The 22,050-nt window shown below is 41.6% G+C and overlaps 1 protein-coding gene across 3 annotated transcripts; it reads left to right on the top strand.

The window, feature by feature from the left end:
- Window positions 1-992: 992 nt before the first annotated feature.
- Window positions 993-16,460, top strand: ZFP69B (ZFP69 zinc finger protein B). 3 transcript variants are annotated; one of them, XM_055392508.2, is made up of 6 exons: window positions 993-1,117; window positions 1,599-2,031; window positions 5,169-5,254; window positions 7,914-8,040; window positions 8,308-8,406; window positions 13,386-16,460. In XM_055392508.2, exons 2-6 carry the CDS (start codon window positions 1,905-1,907, stop codon window positions 14,552-14,554), a joined length of 1,608 nt encoding a protein of 535 aa, XP_055248483.2. In that variant the 5' UTR covers window positions 993-1,117; window positions 1,599-1,904; the 3' UTR covers window positions 14,555-16,460. The 3 variants fall into 3 exon arrangements, with proteins under 3 accessions (XP_055248483.2, XP_030871763.3, XP_055248492.1); XM_031015903.3 differs by having other exon boundaries at window positions 994-1,117; window positions 8,311-8,406; XM_055392517.2 differs by lacking the exons at window positions 993-1,117; window positions 5,169-5,254 and having other exon boundaries at window positions 1,953-2,031.
- The last annotated feature ends 5,590 nt before the right edge of the window (window positions 16,461-22,050 follow it).

The following is a 22,050-nucleotide window of genomic DNA, read 5'->3' as shown; positions in this document are numbered from 1 at the left end:
ACAGTGCGAGACTCCATCTCAAAAAAACAAACAAACAAACAAGCAAAAAACCGGAAATTTATTTTCTCAGTGTGGAGACTAGAAGCCCCACGTAAGGTCGAGTTGGGTTCGTTTCTGACTAGGACGATATTCTAACCTTAATTACTTCCATAAAGGCCTTATCTCTAAATACTCTCCAAATACAATGGAGGTTAGGGCTTCAAGATAAATTTTGGGGAATCCAAACATTCGGTTCATAACAGCTAGCAAGTATTATAATTGTATTCTATTTCCTAATTTGTTGTTTTTGTAAACTATTGATGTAGAAATGTATTTGGAGTGATGTACTCAAATTTTGTTGGAGGGAGAAAACTCAGCAATAAAACAGCATTACAGTATAATCGCTTTTGTGGAAAATATATAACAATGCATGAAAAACGTTGTGTGTGTGCAGGAAAGGCTGTACACCAACTGTTAGCAAGGTTACCGCTGCTTGCTGAAATTACAGGCAAGAATTTTTTTTGTTTTTGTGTATTTTCTGGCATTTCAGAAATACAAGGTAAGCAATAAACATGAGAACTTTTATTGAATACTAGAACAGAAAACTGTTGTGGTATTCTTTTAACAATATACCGGAATCCATTCAACTGTCTGCTGAGAATAAATAACTGGCATATACATAATATTTAGGGAAAGTGCTATGGATTATTTTACACCAGTGTCGTTTCACCAAAAAACGTGATGCCGATGGCTCCCTTTTGTCACGGGTTTCAAAGGCTCACCCTAACGTTCACGTGCATTTTCCCAGCGGAGGAAAGATGGTTGTTCTTCATCAGAGTCTGGGGCCCAAGAACGCAGGCTCCATCTCCTCCCGCAGGAGCCAGGCTGATGACGCTCGCAGGGATCGGATACTGGGAGTCCCTGAATGCAGCCAACCCGGCGCGCACCGGTGGGGGCGTCTGCGCTGGCGGAGCGGCTCCCCGGGAGGACGCTGGGAACCATGCTCTAGGCAGCCGCTGCGCAGGCGCACTGGGCCCCGACTGCCCGCCGCAGCGCTACGTGGGAGATTGGCCGCGCAGTGCCGGGACCCGGCTGCAGCGGTGGGAAGGCGGGGGCGTGCCGGCCCAGCGGGGAGAGGGTGAGCGGGTGGCTGTCCCGGGCTTGGGGAGCTGGGCGAGCCGGGAAGCGCGAGTTCCGCCCGCGGCCACCCTGTCGCGCGCGGTGCTCTCCGCAGCCCCAGAGTCGTGCTCAGACAAAGGCTGGGAGGCTAGGGCCGGGCGGGTCCCGCTCTGTGGGGAGGACTTAGCCTCTCATTTGGGGAGGAGGAGGCGGGGTCTAGCGGTTTCGCGGTTTGCTACAGCCGACTAGTGAAAGAGCTGGGATTCCAAATCCCCGGCTACTTTACACATAATTACCCCCCCAAACAAAGAATTGGGTTGTATTCGTCTCTTTGTGCTTCCTGACACCTACGCGGTGCTTTGAATTTTGTGGGCTGTGTCTGCCCACCGCCTCCGTGTTATCTTTTGGAAACATTTTACAGTGATCCATATATGTTCTAGCGTTCTGCCCTATGACTGAGCCTCCTTGGTCCTTTGCTGATTCTAATGTCTTCTGCCCAGCATCTGCAGGGGCTGCTGAGAGTAAATACTTGGCGCCTCCAGCTGCTGGCCAAGGAGACAGATGGAGCTCAAGTTGGGAGATGCGCCCTGAGAGCCGATGATAGACACAAGTCCAGATCTCGGATTTTGATACTGTATGTTCCCTGGGTTCCTGAAAGAGGACATTGAGGAGTAGGAGTCGGCGATTAAGGAGATCGGTACAATTGGGAAGCCTCCTGTTAGAGCTTCCAGCAATTTCCTCATCAGAGGTGGACAAGCCCTATGGGCTAAGACAGAGGGTCCTCAGAAAGGAGTGCGGACGCCGTCATGCTGCAGCAGCTCCTGATCACCCTGCCCACCGAGGCCAGCACCTGGGTGAAGTTGCGTCATCCAAAGGCGGCCACGGAGCGGGTGGCCCTGTGGGAGGATGTGACTAAGATGTTTAAAGCAGAAGGTGAGAATAAACTGATGGGTGGGAGGGAGGAAAAGCAGTCCCCTCTAGTGTGAGAAGGAATGAGTCACTTGAGTGGAAGCATCTCTTAGGGAGACGAGTGGATGGAGGGTTTCCGGAGTTGTTGATTGTGGCTCCTAGTCTGGGGTTTTCCTAAGTAGTAGTGGTCTTTTCAGCCTAGGACCAGTATTTCAGTGTCATGGTTATGTATATTATTTATTTTCATCTTTCCCATGGCCATGTGGGGCAGGATGGACTTAACCTGATTTTTCTTATTCTAACAGTGGGGAAATGTAAATCAAATGGGAGGCCTGCCCAGGGTCACACAGGAACTTGGTGGCTAGGTCAGAAGGAGAAGCAGCAGGGGAAGTACCAGGTGAGCCTGGAGTAACTTGTGCTAGAAAGCAAGGAAGAGCTTAAAGACTAATGGATATGTGTCAAAAGAGGCCAGGTTTAAGGGTCTCTCACTCGACAGATTTGGGAAAGCTTAAGTATCCAAACTGATGGTAACACCTTGAATAAGTAAAATTCCACATGATCACCTTGACACTTAAAATAGAGAAAGACGGCGGGGGGGGGGGGGGGAGTTCATTTGCAAACATTGGAGGTAATTAATACACTGATTCCTTACTTTGAAAAATAGGTTATTATGGGAATGAATGTGCATTTACCTTGCCTTTTAGATCCTCTTCAGTTGGTGAGGGAAAGCTTTTTACAGAAAATGCCTGCCAATAATGAAGGTAGAAAGAGGCCAGGTGTGGTGGCTCATGCCGGTAATCCCAGCAATTTGGGAAGCCAAGGTGGGCGGATTGCTTGAGACCAGGAGTTTGAGGCCAGCAGTTTGAGACCAGCCTGGCCAACATGATGAAACCCCATCTCTGCTAAAAATACAAAAATTAGCTGGGCGTGGTGGCACATGCCTATAATCCCAGCTACTCGGGAGGTTGAGGCACGAGAATCGCTTGAACTAGGAAAGGGGAGGTTTCAGTGAGCTAAGATGGCGCCACTGCACTCCAGGCTGGGTGACAGAGCAAGACCTTGTCTTAAAAATAAATAAATAAATAAATAAATAAATAAATGTAGAAAGAATGATAGACTCTTTTACCGTAAATAAAATAATTGAAAGGTTAATGGGGAACAGATACTCACATGATATCAAAGTATTATCCCCTCAAATTACTTACTAAATGGCAAGGAATGAACATAATTTTCCAATAGTGAGGTGTGGTGGTCACAGTTTTAATCAAATGTCTCAGTAATGGGATAGCCAGGCATTTTATACTTTGCAGATACTGTAATATAAAGCACCTGGTACCACCTACAAGGTATTCCTACCAAAAATGTTGAACGTGATCCTAAATTACGTTTAAAGACTGAACTGCTGTTTTACAGAAAATACAGGGGATGGAGAAATAAGATAAACCTCACATTGAGGATACAGTCAGACTGTTCTTGTATCTTAAAAAGACAACATCATGAAGAAAGGGGAAGTACTTATTCTAGAGTAAAAGAGACTAGAGGTAACAACCACTTTGAATGTGTGAGCCTTGATTAACTCCTGGTTTGGAAAAAATCCAGAATAAAAGTTGAGGAAACAGTTGAGGAAATCTGAATATGGACTGAATATTTAGATGATACTATGGAATTATTGTTAATTTTCATAGATTTAATAAATAGTACTGTGGTTGTACAAGAGAAGATCCTTATTTGAAATATTTAGGGATAAAGTATTATGATGCAGACGACTTTGAAGTGCTTCAGAAAAAATGTAGATAGGTAAAGCAAATATGGTAAATATTAACAATTGTTGAATCTAGATGTGGATGTATGGATGTTCAATATTCATGATAAAAAGTTGGAATAAAATACAAAGACAGTTATTCATGTGCCTTAATTCCTAGTGCTTTTTTTTTTTTTTTTCCTGTCACCCAAGCCGGAGTCCAATGGCTCGATCTTGGCTTATTGCAACCTCCGCCTCCCGGGTTCAAGTGATTCTCCTGCCTCAGCCTCCCAAGTAGCTGGGATTACAGGTGCCTGCCACCACGCCCAGCTAATTTTTGTATTTTTAGTAGAGACGGTGTTTTACTATCTTGGCCAGGCTGGTCTCGAACTCCTGACCTCGTGATCCACCCACCTCAGCCTCCCAAAGTGCTGGGATTACAGGCTTGAGCCACCGGGCCCAGCCTGTAGTGCATATTTTTAATACCTCAATTCAGCCAGTGTTACTTAAATTCTAGAAAGCTGGCAGTGTGTTATGTGTAGCACTTTAGCAGATGGAGAAAAATGAGCAAGGTACAGTTTCTGTCCATACCCTCATTAATATTCAATTGAGAGAGATAATTAATTATACAAATAAAGTAAAAAGCAACCTGAGATAGATACTAGAATAGATATAAAAACCAAGCTTTTGGGAAGCATAGGAGAGAATAAACTTTCTTCTCATTAAGGGTGTCTGGGAAAACTTTACTTGAACTGGGCCTGAAGGGTAACGCAGTTTTTCACCAAATAGGATTTGGGTGGGGTACTATCCAGATGTATTCAAAGAATGGTACTAGGATTATGTGGGTAGGTGTGTCCAGTGGATGAAGGATAATGTTTAGAGGAGATAATACTTGGAGAAGCCATGGACTGGTTGTGGAGGATCTTGAAATCTATGTTGATTAATTGGGCGTGGTGTCACACGCCTGTAATCCCAGCTACTCGGGAGGCTGAGGCACAAGAATCTCTTGAACCTGGGAGGTGGAAGTTGCAGTGAACCAAGATTATGCCACTGCCCTCCAACCTGGGTGACAGAGCAAGACTCTGTCTCAAAATCATAATAATAATTAAAAAATAACAAAAAAGAAATCTATATTGAAGTGTTTGCATTTTTCTTTCATGTCAGTGGGGAAACCTTTGAGGATTTTTGAACAAAAGATTGGCCTGAGAGATTACTAAGACCATTGGGAAATATTAATGGTGAAAGCAGCTTGCAGCAGGTCCTCCTTATTAAGGAGGCTTTGAGCTGCTCTTGAGTCCCTCTAAATGTCCCTGTTTGTGAACGTTTTTGGGGAGAAGCCACAATGAGTGGGTCTGTAGGCAGTTTCTCTGTTTGGGTGATTTGGGGAGATGCAAACCTCATGGCTCTTTTCCTTCCCCAGCTCTGCTGTCTCAGGATGCTGATGAGACCCAGGGAGAAAGTTTAGAGAGTAGAGTGACCCTTGGATCCCTGACAGCAGAATCCCAGGTGGGTTGGAGTTTCTGGTCACTTTCTTGACATTGTTTCTCAGATTTTAAGAGCGCAGGAGTTTGATTTTCTTTGACTCAACTTCCTGGATTGGCTTTTCTTTTTTTTTCTTTTTTTATTTATTTTTTGAGACGGAGTCTCACTCTGTCGCCCAGGCTGGAGTGCAGTAGTGCAATCTCGGCTCACTGCAAGCTCCGTCTCCTGGGTTCACGCCATTCTCCTGCCTCAGCCTCCCGAGTAGCTGGGACTACAGGTGCCCACCACCACGCCTGGCTAATTTTTTGTATTTTTAGTAGAGACGGGGTTTCACCATGTTAGGCAGATGGTCTCGATCTCCTGACCTGGTGATCCGCCTACCTCGGCCTCCCAAAGTGCTGGGATTACAGGCGTGAGCCACCACGCCCAGCCGATTGGCTTTTCTTAGCCTGTTCTTCCTCAGATAACCAGGCCACATCAATTGATTTCACAGGTAATCTCCCCACCAGTAGTAACCCTCCACGGGAAACCTCTTGTTTTTGCAAACCTCTAGCCATTTATCCAACAAATATATTGTGCTGAGGCCGCTTGTGTGTGTGAGAGAGAAAAGGAGATAGAGAGGAGAAGAAGTAATGGAAGAAGTAATGTAATATAGTCCTAGCCCATGAAATTCACATATCATCTGGGAGAAAGACAAATATGAGTCATTTTAAGCAACATTTAAAAGTCAACAGAATCAGTTTCTGATATTCTTGGAGATGTATACACTTCATTGACGACCTTTAAGTGAGGATTTTTGGTCAAGTCCTAGAGCAGAACTGTAACTGAAAAGAGAAATGAGTAGAGAAGATACTGGCAGGTCATGAAGAACATGAGCTAAATAGGCTAAGCAGAAAAGGAAGGAAAACTTCTAATAGCAGTTTAACAGTGTGCCGTGTGTCCTAAATGAAGTAGTCAGAAAACTGATAGCATTGGCAAAGCTCTGTACTACCAAACCCCAGAGGCATAGGGAAACTCAAGAAAATTAGAGAGTAGTCAGAGAAACATAAGAGGGTATTATTAGAGAACAGAAGCGTTTTAAAGTAGAGTGATCTTGGCTCCCAAAATCACATGGTTTAATCATGTGTTTAAATCATAGGGTTTAATCCTATGTCTTCAACTTTTCTCAAATTCAGCTTTCTCATAGGTTAAATGTGGATGCTAACATCAGCCTAATAGGCCTGAAGTGCATTTCAGAATTATTTATAATACAAAAGCATTAAAATATTCTCTATACTTAGGGGATTTGTTGTTATTTCAGCCTTCCAGCTTCTGAATTCTCTTAGCTTTTGGGAGGTTTTTGTTTGTTTGTTTGTTTTTAATTATACTTGAAGTTCTGGGATACATGTGCAGAATGTGCGGGTTTGTTACATAGGTATACATGTGCCATGGTGGTTTCTGCACCCATCAACCCGTCATCTACATTAGGTATTTCTCCTAATGCTATCCCTCCCCTAGCCCCCATCCCCTGACAGGCCCTGGTGTGTGATCTTCCCCTCCCTGTGTCCGTGTGATCTCACTGTACAACTCCCACTTATGAGTGAGAACATCCGGTGTTTTGTTTTCTGTTCCTGTGTTAGTTTGCTGAGAATGATGGTTTCCAGCTTCATCCATGTCCCTGCAAAGGACATGAACTCATCCCTTTTTATGGCTGCATAGTATTCCATGGTGTATATATGCCACATTTTCTTTATCCAGTCTATCATTGATGGGCATTTGGGTTGGTTCCAAGTCTTTGCTGTTGTGAACAGTGCTGCAGTAAACATACGTGTGCCTGTGTCTTTATAATAGAATGATTTATAATCCTTTGGGTATATACCCAGTAGTGGGATTGCTGGGTCAAATGGTATTGCTGGTTCTAGATCCATGAGGAATCGCCACACTCTCTTCCACAATGGTTGAACTAATTTACACTCCCACCAACAGTGTAACAGCGTTCCTGTTTCTCCACAGCCTCCCCAGCATCTGTTGTTCCCTGACTTTTTAATGATCACCATTCTAAATGGCATGAGATCATATCTCATCGTGGTTTTGATTTGCATTTCTCTAATGGAGTATTTTTAAAAAGTAATTGTCAAACGGTTATTTTTTGTAGATCATACATAATAGACACTTATACTTCTTACCCCAGAATGTCTATCTCTGTCCAGACGTCTTCATTACTAGGCAGAATTCATGCTCCGTCCAAAAATGTGCTGTTCTCTCATACTTTTATTATTAACAGAAAAACCTAGGTAAAGGTTATTTTACCCATGCTAAAGTATTCTCATTTTAACCAATTCTTTCAGCCCAACAAAAGTCCCTGTCTTCTCTTGTGGCCTTAGCCCCTTCTGAACTCCCCACTTTCCCAAATACTCCTGAACTTTATTGTCTTTAATCAAAATTACTGTACACTGTACTGTGACCTTCTTTAATATTTCATGAACATTTTCACTTCAGCCAGACTGTAAGTTGCAGAGGTAACTTACATGTTTTATGCATTGTTTTATAACCTCCATTTTATGTAATCTATAATCATTAGAATAAATTAAATGATTAGCAAGACAGTATCCAGGAAAACTTGACTAGAATCTCTTAGCATCTAGACAAAAGTCAGAACAACTTCCCGAAGTCTGGCTGAAAAGGAACGTATTTGATGTTCTAGGAACTGTTAACCTTCAAGGACGTATCTGTGGACTTCACTCAGGAGGAGTGGGGGCAGCTGGCCCCTGCTCACCGGAATCTGTACCGGGAGGTGATGCTGGAGAACTATGGGAACCTGGTCTCAGTGGGTAAGGATGGGCTCCTCTTGAAAATAGAACGTACCTATTGGATGAAAACCTTTGTTTCTAAATTAAGTGCTTTGTTTGGGCTTTCGGTTCTGTATTAGAGGTTTTCTGTTTCCTTCTGCACACCCAGTCAGGATTGCTATGCTCTTTTCTGCTCTGTTCTTTCTACTCTACTCTGCTTTCTTTAGAAGGCCCGAATACCAAAGAACCATACTTAAATTCTTGGGATGGCTCTGTGACCTCAGCATATAGTCTTTTCTTCCCCATAAGCAGGATGTCAGCTTTCCAAACCTGGCGTGATTTCCCAGTTGGAGAAAGGAGAAGAACCATGGCTGATGGAGAGAGATATTTCAGGAGTTCCAAGTTCAGGTAAGTGCAAGGCAGGTGGGGCCTTCGTGATGTTAGCCAGAGAATTCCCCTCAAGGCCTTCTCCAAGTTGTGGGGAAGACTGAGGCCATGTGGATGGTACATTCAAGAAAGTTGATTCTGTTATCTCTGTCACCCTTTTCCCACACTTCCATCTTCTCATTAGTCTCTCTGGAGTCAGAGGAAAAGAGATGCCTTTCTCATCAGAGTTAAACTTCTTCATCATTTCTTTTGATCTGAGCTTCATGATTTTTACCTCTTTCTCCAATATTCTAAACCTTGCTCTGATCATAGTTTCTTTCCCATGTACATTTAGATTTACACAGGTCTCTCCTCATTAAACACAGTCCACTTCACTGGACTGTCATGTCATTTTACCATCGGTTTCACTGTCTCTCAATGATTTCATTTTCAATATTTTTCTAATCCTTATTTTGTGATCACAGTTTCAGTTGCAACTCTCTCATTTTAACTTGTGTGATTTAACTTTTCATGCCAGAAAATTTATGGCTCTTTGAGAAATCAACCACAGAATTCGTTCTTAGCAGATCCAGTGGCTTTTAACAGTCTTCTTTAACATTTAAGTACAGTAATAATGACAGGTATTTACCTGGGTTCTCTGTGAATGATAGCTGGGTTCTCTGTAAGTCCCACATTAGCTCTGTCTTACACATGAGGAAAAGGAGGCTGATTAAGAAATGTATACAGGGCAGTTAGCTACTACTTGGTGGACTCAATATCTTAATTCTAGTCATTCTGACACCACAGTTTGTGTGTTCTTATGGCACTGTTTTACACGACTGCATTAGATTGTACATGTAGACCTTGCCACCTTAATATCCTTTCCTATATCAACTAGTTTAATAATTTTTGTCTCCTCTATTTCTCTCATTGCTTTTTCAGTGTTTCTTATCAGCGTCTTTTTTAATGCAGATACATTATTTCCGCCTAGGTCAGGATAGGCTAAACTACTGTAATAAATCGACTCCAAAATTTCACAACAGATTTTGAGCTGTAAGTTATCTCAGACAGAATATGAACTTATGCCTTGATCATATACTGATCTGGAGAAATTGTTTTTTGTTTTTTTTCTTTTTTGAGACATCGAGTCTTGCTGTGTCATTCAGGCTGGAGTGCCGTGGTGCAGTCTCGGCTTGCTGCAACCTCCACCTCCTGGGTTCAAGCAATTCTCCCACCTCAGCCTCCCAAGTAGCTGGGGTTACAGGTGTGAGCCACTGTGCCCAGCTAATCATTTTTGTATTTTTAGTAGAGACGGGGTTTCGCTATGTTGGCCAGGCTGGTCTCGAACTCTTGGCCTCAAGTGATCTGCCTACCTTGGCCTCCTAAAGTGCTAGGATTACAGGCATGAGCCACTGCACTGGGCCCTGGAGAAATTGTTTAGGTCACTGGACAGTTCCTCTTCATCTGGTGATTCAGAAGGATTCTTCTGCCTTGTGGCTCCTCTATCCACTAGGGTTTCCTCATCATCTGCATTTAGACAGCATAGAATAAGTGAGGAGTTAGAATAGAATAAGCAAAGGAGTTCATTTGGGAGGTTTTTATGGGCCAGTCTAAGGTGGTTCACATCACTTTCACTTTCATTCTCTTAACAGGAGAGACCTTTGTGACTTCACTCAATCTAATTCAAGGGAGATTGGGAAATATCATCTATTCGTATGTCCAAAATCGGGGTGAACAGAGTTTAGGGAATAACCAGCGGACTCTGCCACAATTTCTGAGGAACCTCTGTCTTTTTTACACTGCTGCTCTATTTCTGTACAAACTCCCACAGATGTTTTGTGATGGTTTCAAATATTCCTTCCATGCCCATATTCTCCATATTTTCATCTTTGTTTTATACATCCATATGAACCCTATTCTTATGTATCTCTGGCATTTACGACATCTCCACATAGAAGCTCTGTACTTCAAACCCAGTACATCCAAAAACAGAAGCCATCTCATCTAAACAAGTTTCTCATCCTAACCTCCCCTGTTCTTTCAGTCTCTAGAAATCATGGTATCAGCAAGAACATTAAGCATGTTTTCTACTCTGTTTTTCCCTGGTTCCCCACAGCTTCTTCCTTAATATTACCTGTTAGATCCATTTCTACTGTTCATCTGTGTTGAGGCAACACTAAGGCACATTTGCATCATTTTATGCCTGAATTACTCAACTTTCTAGTTGCATTTGCTGATGTCTTATTTTCTGTTTCTGAGTCTTCTTGAATGTTACTGCCAGATTTGACCACTTGAAATACGACATTTATCTTGTTTTTTTACCTTAAAAAGAAAAACTAAACATCTCCCTAGTCCCTGTAATCAGTAATGTAAACATCTCTGCTTGCTTTTTAAGCTGACTCCAAAATTTATTAAGCTATTTCTGAGCACTTTCTATAAGTGAGGTTAGAAATACTAAGGAATACGATTTTTTTGTGAACAGGAAGTATTGGTGCTTTAGGTTGGCAGAGCCCAAAATGGATGGATAGAAATAGTAAGGGTAAATATCAGAGAAACCCCTTCATCCAAAAATGTTATGCCGGGTATACAATGCATAAAATATATATTCTGTATCCTTAAAGATTTTACAGAGTAATTAACATTTTATCACAAATTGAGAAGCCATTTTCTACCTCTTATATTGGCAAAAATTATGAAGATTGATCAAATCCAGTGAGTATGCAGGGAAAGGCACCCATATTTGCTGAGAGTACACACATCCACAACCCATCAATTTCCCTAGTAAAGCCAATGAAATACTGGCAGGAGTATACAAGCATTTGTGTATAATGATGTACTATGGTGTAATTTTATAACAATGAAAAATTGGAGACAAGTGAAATATTTTTCAGTAGGGACAAGTCAAATTATGCTATGTCCATGCAGTAGAATGCAATCGCAGTTGTAGAAAAAATAAGATAGCCTAGCTGGATGGCTTACACTGTCTTCCCAGCAACTCAGAAGGCTGAGGCAGGAGAATTATTTGAGTCGAGGAGTTAGAGACCAGCTGGAGCAACATAGCATGATCCCATCTCTAAAATATAATAATAATAATTTAAATTTTTGTTAAATAAAGAATGAGATAAAACTTAATGTACAGATATAAAAAGAGGCCCATAAAGATATAGATTTAAGGCCAAGTGTGGTGGCTCATGCCTATAATCTCAGCACTTTGGGAGGCCGAGGTGGGCAGATCACTTGAGGTCAGGAGTTCAAGACCAGCCTGGCCAACATAGCAAAACCCCATTTCTACTAAAAATACAAAAATTAGCAGCTGGGCGCGGTGGCTCAAGCCTGTAATCCCAGCACTTTGGAAGGCCGAGGCGGGCGGATCATAAGGTAAAGAGATCGAGACCATCCTGGCCAACATGGTGAAACCCCATCTTTACTAAAAATACAAAAAGTAGCTGGGCATGGTGGCGCATGCTTGTAGTCCCAGCTACTTGGGAGGCTGAGGCAGGAGAATCATGTGAACCCAGGAGGCGGAGGTTGCAGTGAGCAGAGATTGTGCCACCGCATGCCAGCTTAGCAACAGAGTGAGACTTTGTCTCAAAAAAAAAAAAAAAAGCCAGGTGTGGTGGCGCATGCCTGTAATCCTCGCTACTCAGGAGGCTGAGGCAGGAGAATTGCTTGAATCTGGGAGGCGGAGGTTGCAGTGAGTCAAGATCGCCCCACTCCACTCCAGCCTGGGTGACACAGCAAGACCCCATCACAAAAAAAAAAAAAAGATATAGACTTAAAACAGATGTAGATATGTATACCATGATCTTTTTTTTTTAACAGACGTATATTTAATTTAAGACCATATATGTACAAATGCATACATTCACATATACATTTTGGTGGGAAATGTATGAATGGAGACATTTCAGAATCCTCAGCGACTGGAGGGAATTTTGTCCCAGTTAGGGAGATGCTATCCTTTGTTAAAAGTCAGTGCATTCCTACATTATTCAGTGTTTTATTTTAGTGTTTAAAAGTATTTGAGATAACTTTTAAAATACTTTTTTTTTGGAAATAAAGAAAATTTTGTCAGAGAAATATGGGCTTGAGATGATATGATGTTAGAATCCTATCTTACACCCAGGCATGGTGGCTTACACCTGTAATCCTAGCACTTTGGGAGGCTGAGGCAGGTGGATTGCTTGAGCTCAGAAGTTTGAGACCAGCCTGGGCAACATGGTGAAACCCCGTCTCTACAAAAAATACAAAAATTAGCCAGGTATGGTGGCATGTGCCTGAAGTTCTAGCTACTTGGGGGACTGAGTTGGGAGGATTGCTTGAGCCCAGTAGGTTGAGGCTGCAGTGAGCCGTGATCATGCCACTGCACTCCAGTCTGGGTGACAGAGTGAGAGACCCTGTCAAAAAAAAAATCTATCTTCCTTGATCTTATCTTCTGATATTTGCTCTTATTGTCTTATTAGTTTATTTCTTCTTGCAGTTCACATGGATGAGCTCCTCCTAATTTCTTAAAAGTCATTTTACTTACTTTTTTCTTTGAGGCAGAGGCTTGCTCTGTTGCCTAGGCTGGAGTGCAGTGGCGTGATTACGGGCTGAGATGTGAAGTGATCCTCCCAACTCAGCCTCCTAAGTAGCTGGGACTACAGGCACATACCACCATGCCTGGTTTGTTTGTTTGTTTGTTTGTTTGTTTTGGTTTTGTAGAGACAGGGTCCCTTTATGTTGCCCAGGCTGGTCTCGAACTCCTGGGCTCAAGCAATCCTCCTGCCTCAGCCTCCTAAAATGCTGGGATGATAGGCATGAGCCACCACACCTGGTCCACCTTACATACTTCTGACAGCTTCTTTTCTCTACTTCTTCACTTGCATTCATATCAGCTCTCTAGATGGCAGAATCACATTTGAGGATGATCCAGAACTCCTGTACCTAGTATATATATTTTGTCCTTCCATTCTCACCGTGGCAATTAATTTTTTAAAGTGCAGGGAATATGGATCTTTTTTTTTTTTTTTTTATTTCAGACTTGAAGAGCAAAACAAAAACCAAAGAGTCAGCCTTACAGAATGATATTTCGTGGGAAGAATTACATTGTGGCCTAATGATGGAAAGATTTACAAAAGGAAGCACCGTGTATTCCACCTTGGGAAGAATCTCCAAATGTAATAAGCTAGAAAGCCAACAAGAGAACCAAAGAATGGGTAAGGGGCAAATCCCCTTGATGTGCAAGAAAACATTCACTCAGGAGAGAGGCCAAGAGTCTAATAGATTTGAGAAAAGAATTAATGTGAAGTCAGAAGTTATGCCAGGACCAATAGGTCTTCCAAGAAAAAGAGATCGTAAATATGACACACCTGGAAAGAGAAGCAGATACAACATAGATTTAGTTAATCATTCAAGGAGTTATACAAAAATGAAAACCTTTGAATGTAATATTTGTGAAAAAATCTTCAAACAGCTTATTCACCTTACTGAACACATGAGAATTCATACCGGGGAGAAACCTTTCAGATGTAAGGAATGTGGAAAAGCCTTTAGCCAAAGTTCATCTCTTATTCCACATCAGAGAATTCATACTGGTGAGAAACCCTATGAATGTAAGGAGTGTGGGAAAACCTTCAGACATCCTTCATCGCTTACTCAACATGTTAGAATTCATACCGGGGAGAAGCCCTATGAATGTAGGGTATGTGAGAAAGCCTTCAGCCAGAGCATTGGACTGATCCAGCATTTGAGAACTCATGTTAGAGAGAAACCTTTTACATGCAAAGACTGTGGAAAAGCGTTTTTCCAGATTAGACACCTTAGGCAACATGAGATTATTCATACTGGTGTGAAACCCTATATTTGTAATGTATGTAGTAAAACCTTCAGCCATAGTACATACCTAACTCAACACCAGAGAACTCATACTGGAGAAAGACCATATAAATGTAAGGAATGTGGGAAAGCCTTTAGCCAGAGAATACATCTTTCTATCCATCAGAGAGTCCATACTGGAGTAAAACCTTATGAATGCAGTCATTGTGGGAAAGCCTTTAGGCATGATTCATCCTTTGCTAAACATCAGAGAATTCATACTGGAGAAAAACCTTATGACTGTAATGAGTGTGGAAAAGCCTTCAGCTGTAGTTCATCCCTTATTAGACATTGCAAAACACATTTAAGAAATACCTCCAGCAATGTTGTGTGAAATATACTAAACATCAAAGAATCTATGTTGGAGCAAAAGATTCTAAATCAGTGGTTCCCTGATCCCTCAAAAATCCATTTGTTTTTGGATTTCCAAAAACAAACATTAAAAAAAAATGGTTTGGCACAATGTTCCCAACTCTTAATTTTGCCATATTAAAAACACACCTATTATCAGCATTGTTTCAGAAAAGAAAGGACATTTTAATATTTTTAAATGTAGGAACAGTTCCCCCCTCCATTTTTTTTTTTTTTTTTTTTTTGAGATGGAGTCACTCTGTCACCTGAGCTGGAGTGCAGTGGCGTGATCTCAGCTCACAGCAACCTCCACCTCCCAGGCTCAAGCAATTCTCCTGCCTTAGCCTCCTGAGTAACTGGGATTACAGGTGCCTACCACCACACCCGGCTAATTTTTGTATTTTGAGTAGAGACAGGGTTTCACCATGGTGGCCAGGCTGGTCTCGAACCATTCAGGTGATCCGCCCATCTCGGCCTCCCAAAGTGCTGGGATTACAGGTGTGAGCCACCGTGCCTGCCCCACCCCCACCCCCGACCCAGACCCTTTTTTAAAAAACAGTTTCACTCTTGCCCAGGCTGGAGTGCAGTGATGTCATCATAGTTCACTGCAGCCTCAAACTCCTGGGCTCAAGCAGTCTTCCTGCCTCAGCTTCCCAAGTAGCTAGGCCTACAGATGTGCACCACCATGTCTGGCTAATTTATTATTATTATTATTATTATTATTATTATTATTATTATTATTATTGTAGAGACAGTCTCACTATGTTGCTGGACTGGTCTCAAACTCCTGGCTCCAAGCAGTTCTCCCACCTCAGTCTCCCAATATGCTGCGATTACAGACATGAGCCACTGTGTCTGGCCAGGAACAGCCTGTTATATTACGTCAGCTTTATGACAAACTCCCACATTTATCTTTACTTTTCCCAGTTCACTATGTGCCAGTGAAATTTCATGGCATGTTAGTGATCTGTGGATTAACTTTTGAGAAACACTGTTTTAAGTATCCCTTTAATAAATCAGAATAAAATATAGTACAGCCTTTTACTCTGGCCCTTTATATGGCTAGAAGAGGTAGAAATTAAAATGTTGATTCTCATTTCTAGAAGAAAAAATGTTAAAGGGAGTTTTCTACCATTGATAGATAACTTACTGTACATGAGATGCTTATTTATATTTTATGGTTTTCTATAGAGCAAGAATTGGCAAACTTTCTGTAAAGGGCCAGATAGTAAATACGTTAGGTGTTGTGGGCCATGTGGTCCCTGTCACAACTATTCAACTTCCCCATTTTAGTACAAAAACAGCCAGAGACAATATATAAACTACAGTATCTGAACCTTGGCACTGCCAATATTTTGGACTGGATAATACTTTGCTATAGGAAGCTGCCTGGTGCATCCTGGGATGTTTAGGGGAATCCTTGGCTTCTGCCCACAAGATGCCAGCATTCAATGCTGATAGCTGCCCCTCCCCCAGTTGTGACAGTCAAAAATGTCTCCAGACATGGCCAGGTGTACCTAGAGGCCAAAATTGTCCCTGGTCGAGACCCACTGATGAATGTGTGCAATAGTGGTTCCCATAAACTGCATTTAAAAAACAGCTGTTAGGTTTCATTTGGCTCAAGGGCTGTCATTTTTCACTCCTCCCCCTATAGAGTATGTAAAATGATTAGAAATGACAACAGACTATCATTTAGTATCAGATTAGTATGTGTATATGCCATAAATTATTTCCTTGGCAATTCCTTTAGTATTTTTGTTGCAATAATTCTTTAAGTGTTACATTTGTAATGCTGTCTTAGAGCCTAGGACTTATTTTTGGAGATATTTATGCAGACTTCCCTCTATAATGATCGGTTTTTTAGTATGATTAATCCATAAATATTTTGAGATGTATCTCTAAAAAACGAGCACTGTTTGAAAATATAACCACAATGCCATTATTATACCTACAAAAATTAACCACAATTCCTTAAAACATAATGATGCCTTTTTGAAGAGAGATATATTGAGACTTCATTCTGGGGAGAAACCTTGCAGATAACTTTATTTAACTTTTCCTTTGCCAAGCATACAACATTAGATTTGAAATATGCTTTGTATCAAGTGGAAGTGTCTCTTAAGATAGCCCCTAGAACAACACATCAAGAGGCCCACCAAAGAGGACCAGAGAAAGGTGACTGAAGGAGCCATACTCAGGCAGGGAAATATGGAGAGAAAGCAGAGGAATTGGCTCCTAATGCTTCACTGTACTTAATGAAATAGATACTCCATCCTTACAGACATAATTGGAAGTAAGTCAAGTTCAACTTCTTACTGTTTTATATGGAGATAGAACAGTTTCAATCACGTGAGTATTGTAAGTATGAATTATCTAAAGTAAAGCTATAAATCCAGAATATATACCAGTATCTCTAGAATTTTTCATATTACTACATTTACTTAAAAAAAAAAGCTGGCCTCTAACTCTTAAGTCCTGTATGACTGATGGGCAGAAAAAGAGTGGGGTGTACACTGTTTCTTAAAATTGTTCTACCATGTTTCTGTGGTCTTAGATTTCCCAAGAATTTGAATTTCTCCAATTGCTTATTTCCCTGAAAGACATGACTATGACTTTTCTCTGTAGTTCCTGCCTCAGTGATCTCATACAGTCTTTGGCTTAAAATACCGTCTCTGTTTAACAACTGCCAGATTCGCATCTCCAGCCCAGACCTCTCCCGAACTCCAGCCTTGTTCTAACCTTTGGGCCGTTTCACTAGCTGTTGCAGATGCCCTATACCCTTACCTTCTCATCTTTGCTCAGTTGTTGCCTTCTTACTGAAGCCTATCCTGTCCATACTATTTAATACTGCAGCTGTCTACCTTCCAGATTGAGAAATCCCATACCCCTTTCACCTGCTCTATGTTTTTCATATCACCTATCACCCTAGATACTTCACATATTTGTGTTTATTGTTTACTGTTGTTTCCCCCGGCTATAATGTAAGCTCCATGTGAGCAGGGGCCTTTGTTTTTTTCACTGATGTATCACAAGTGCCTAAAACAGTGCCTGACACGCAGAAGGGACTCAGTAAATATGTATTGAATGGTTTTGATTTGAACTGAATTGAACTATGTATCCATGATGCAAGTAAAGAAATGTAATCCGTATACTTTCCTACCTACATTTTATATGTGAGGAAATATTTTTTGTTTCCTTTTTCTTTTCTGTGCAAGTGGACCAATATTTGAGAATCGTATACCTTTGAGAGTCATAGCTGATATACTTTAAGATAAAAGGGTATTTCTGTGTTAATTTGGTTTGGTTGTTTTTGTTTGTTTGTTGAGACAAAGTCTCACTATGTTGCTCAGGCTGGAGTGCAGTGTCATGATCATGGCTCACTGCGGCCTCAACTTTCTGGGCTCAAGCGATCCTTCCACCTCAACCCCCTGAGTAGCTGAGACTACAGGCACATACCACCACACCTGGCTAATTTTTGTATTTTTTTGTAGGACGGGGTTTTGCCATGTTTCCCAGGCTGGTCTCAAACTCCTGAGCTCAGGCAATCACCTGCCTCAGCCTCCAAAAGTGCTGGAATTACAAGCATGAGCCACTGTGCCCAGCCTAATTTGTTTAAAATGCATTTAAAGGTGGCTGATTAACAACATGAGTTTATCTTTATTTCATGAACCTGAGTGCATAAGCAAACTGGAGGGTATAAAAGACAATAGAGGAGAATATAGAAGCAGACATGAGATGTCAAGTTTTTGGTGGTGAGAAAATAGAAGAGTGGTGACTGACTTAGCAGAGCCTGCAGAAAAGTATACTGGCACAAGGATGTTCCTGGGAAGACAGAGGCCTTGGAGACAGTGGGCATTACGGAAGAAAGAGGGCTGAAAATGGGGATTCATTGAAATTCTAATGTCAGATCCTCAGACCCCCTCACCTACCCATACAGCTGGCTGTTACGCACACATTCCTCCCTCATGCCTTTCTTCATCCCATTACCCTTTCCTCATCCCAAAGGAGACTAGAGGTTTATTCTCTGGTGAAGGACCGGTCTCCCAGTGTGCTGGGATTACAGACAACAGCCACCATGTCCGGCCAGGAGCAGCCCTGTATATTATATCAGCTTTATGACAAACTCCCAAATTTGTCCTTCCTTTTCTCACTTCACTATGTGCCAGTAAAAATTTCATGTCATGTTAGTGATTTGTGGATTGACTTTGGTGTCCTTGATTCCAGAGTTGTTCTAGAATCAGGGACACCAGACAGTAGAGACTGGGGTAAAAATATGGCTGAAATGGGGACTGATGTAAGGCTGCATATTGAACTGTGGGGCCCTCAGCACTCTTTTCTAGTGAAAACCAGGTTTTCATCCCTTCAACCATCTTCTGTCCAACCCCAGCAGGAGATTGGAGGAATCCTCTGGGGAAACTGGTTGGCAGGCTGGGCGTGGTGGCTCATGCCTGTAATCCTAGCACTTTGGGAGGCCAAAGCTGGTAGATCTCCTGAGCTCAGAAGTTCAAGACCAGCGTGAGCAACATGGTAAAACCCCATCTCTACCAAAAATACGAAAATTTAGCCAGGCATGGTGGCATGCACCTGTGGTCCCAGCTACTCAGAAGGCCGAGCGGGGAGGATCTCTTGAGCCTGGAAGGCAGAGGTTGCAGTGAACCAAGATTGCTCTACTGCACTCCAACCTAGGTGACAGAGTGAGACTCCCATCTCAAAAAAAAAAAAGAAAGACAAAGAAAGAGAGAAAGAAGAAAGAGAAAGAAAAAAGAAAGAAGGAAAGAGAAAAAGAGAAAGAAGAAAGAGAAAGAAAAAGAAAGAAGGAAAGAGAAAAAGAGAAAGAAAGAAAGGAAAGAAAGAAGAAAAAGAAACTGGATGGCTCCAAAGAAAAGGTACTGACATTTGTGGATACTTCAGTGAAACATAGAGGTCAATTTACTGTATTAGTCCACTTTCACACTGCTATAAAGAAATACCAAAGACTGGGTAATTTATAAAGGAAAGAGGTTTAATTGACTCACAGTCCCACATGGCTGGAGAGGTCTCAGGAAACTTACAATCATGGCAGAAGGAGAAGGAGAAGCAAATCCTTCACGAAGTGGCAGGAGAGAGAAAAGTGAAGGAGGAACTTCCAAACACATAAAACCATCAGATCTCGTGAGAACTTACTATCACAAGAACACCATGGGGGAAATTACCCCCGTGATCCAATCACCTTTCTCCCTTGACACATGGGGATTACAAATTGAGATGAGATTTGGGTGGGGACACAGAGCCAAACCATATCAATGGCCTAAACAGCCTGCACGTAAAGACCAAGCTTCCAGTCTCATAAAGAGAAGAGAAAATGAATGGTAGGAAATTCATACATTTACACAAGACAGTTTTTCAGAATCAAAGGACACAAATATTCAGATTAAAAGGGTCATCTGTCTGCCCAGCACACTCATTACGAGTAGCTAACATTTATCATTAATTTACAATGTGCCAGACACTGTTCTAAGTGCTTTATACATTTCAATTAATTTAATTCTCAAAATCTTCTGAAGTGAATGCTAATATTATTCCCATTTCACAGATGAGGAGATAGAGACATATAGAAGTTAAGCAAGTAAGGACACCCAGGTAGTAAATGGCAGATCTGGGATTTGAATCCAGGCAATCTGCTTCTCAAAAGAACCCACATCAAGGAACATAATGATGAAGAATTAAATACACAGAGCAAAAGAAAACACCCTAAAGGCTTCTGGGGCAAGATGATAGGTCATTTGCCTTTACGGGAAGCAGAAAAAACTTTAGACTTCTCACAGCAATAATCAAGCAATGTCTTCAAAATGTTGAGAAAATGGGCAGGGCACAGCAACTCACGCCTGTAATCCCAACACTGGGAGGCCGAGGCAGGAAGATCGCTTGAGGCCAGGAGTTTGAGACCAGCCTGGGAAAACACATTGAGACCCTGTCTCTACAAAAAATAGGAAAATTGGCTGGGTGTGGTTGCATGTGCCTGTCCGCCTAGCTGCTCTGGAAGCTGAGGCAGGAGGATGGCTTGATCCCAGGCATTTGAGGCTGCAGTGAACCATGGTCACACCACTGCACTCTAGCCTGGGCAACAGAGTGGAACCCTGTGTCTGAAAAAAAAAAAAAAAAAAAGATTTCTTGAGAAAAATGACTTTCAGCCTAGGGTTCTATGCCCAGCCAACTACCAATCAAATGTGAGGGCAAAATAAAAACATTTGATATGCCAGGTGTCAAAATCTGCCTTCTCTCCACCATTTCTTAGCAAGCTGGAGGAGGATGTGCTCTATCAAGACAAGGGAGTAAACATGAAAAAGAGGCAGTCAAAGGATCTAGAGAACAAGTGCTTCCAACCAGGAGGGCAGAAAATAGACTCCATTTTTAGACTCATGAAGTGAGATAATTAATACCTAGTATGTGGGATTCATGTAAAAACACTCCTAAGATAGACACTTATTTTAATTTCCTTCCAGTTTTATTTGTGTGTCATTCCATTTTTACATTTAAAAATATTTTACTTATCACTTCATACAGAATTTTCTTTTCGTTTTCAAATTCTGGAGTATCTTTGTGTTTTATTTTCTTAGAATATTTTTCTGACTTTTCTGGATGTTAGCATAACTGATAAGGTTATTTCCTATATTTTGAGTTAGTGTTTTTACATCCAATGCAATTAAAGATCTAAACATTTCTTTCCTTATTTTGAGACGGAGTTTTGCTCTTGTCACCTAGGCTGGAATGCAACAGCATGATCTTGGCTCACCACAACGTCTGCCTCTCGGGCTCAAGCAATTCTCATGCCTCAGCCTCCCAAGTAGCTGGGATTACAGGCACCCACTACTACACCTGGATAATTTTTGTATTTTTAGTAGAGACGGGGTTTCACCATGTTGGCCAGGCTGGTCTCGAACTCCTGACCTCTGGTGATCTGCCCACCTCAGCCTCCCAAAGTGCTGGGATTACAGGCCTGAGCCACCTCACCCAGCCTAAACATTTCTGCTTTTCAAATTTCTAATCAATTATCCAAAGACCCTGCATTTTATGTCATCCCTTCTTAATTGATTGTGTATGTCAACACACTCTATATACATCTACATATATGACCTTATTCAGAACTACATCATCCCTACGAAGTGGGATGGAATTGTTTTTCACTCAATATTAAATTGTTCCCAGATCTTAAGCATTCATAGCAGAGTGATAAAGAGCTTGAGCTCAAGAATCATTAAAAACTACATTCAAATCCCAGCTTGATCACACCCTACCTTTGTGATCTTAGTCAAATTACTTAATTTTTCTTAGTCTTATTTTTCCATTTGTAAAGAGGCATTTGTAATAGGCACTACACAACAGGTTTATTATACCAGCCATATTCAACGACTCAAAAATAAAAGCTAATATTGTATTTTGTGTTTTTTACTTGTTATAAAAAAGTAAATGCTCGTTTATGAAAGCACAGAGATAGGTAAA

The sequence above is a fragment of the Gorilla gorilla genome, chromosome 1 (assembly GCF_029281585.2).
Source record: "Gorilla gorilla gorilla isolate KB3781 chromosome 1, NHGRI_mGorGor1-v2.1_pri, whole genome shotgun sequence".
Lineage (NCBI taxonomy): Eukaryota > Metazoa > Chordata > Mammalia > Primates > Hominidae > Gorilla > Gorilla gorilla.
Note: the sequence above shows the minus strand (reverse complement) of the source record. Positions and strands in the feature narration are given on the sequence as shown.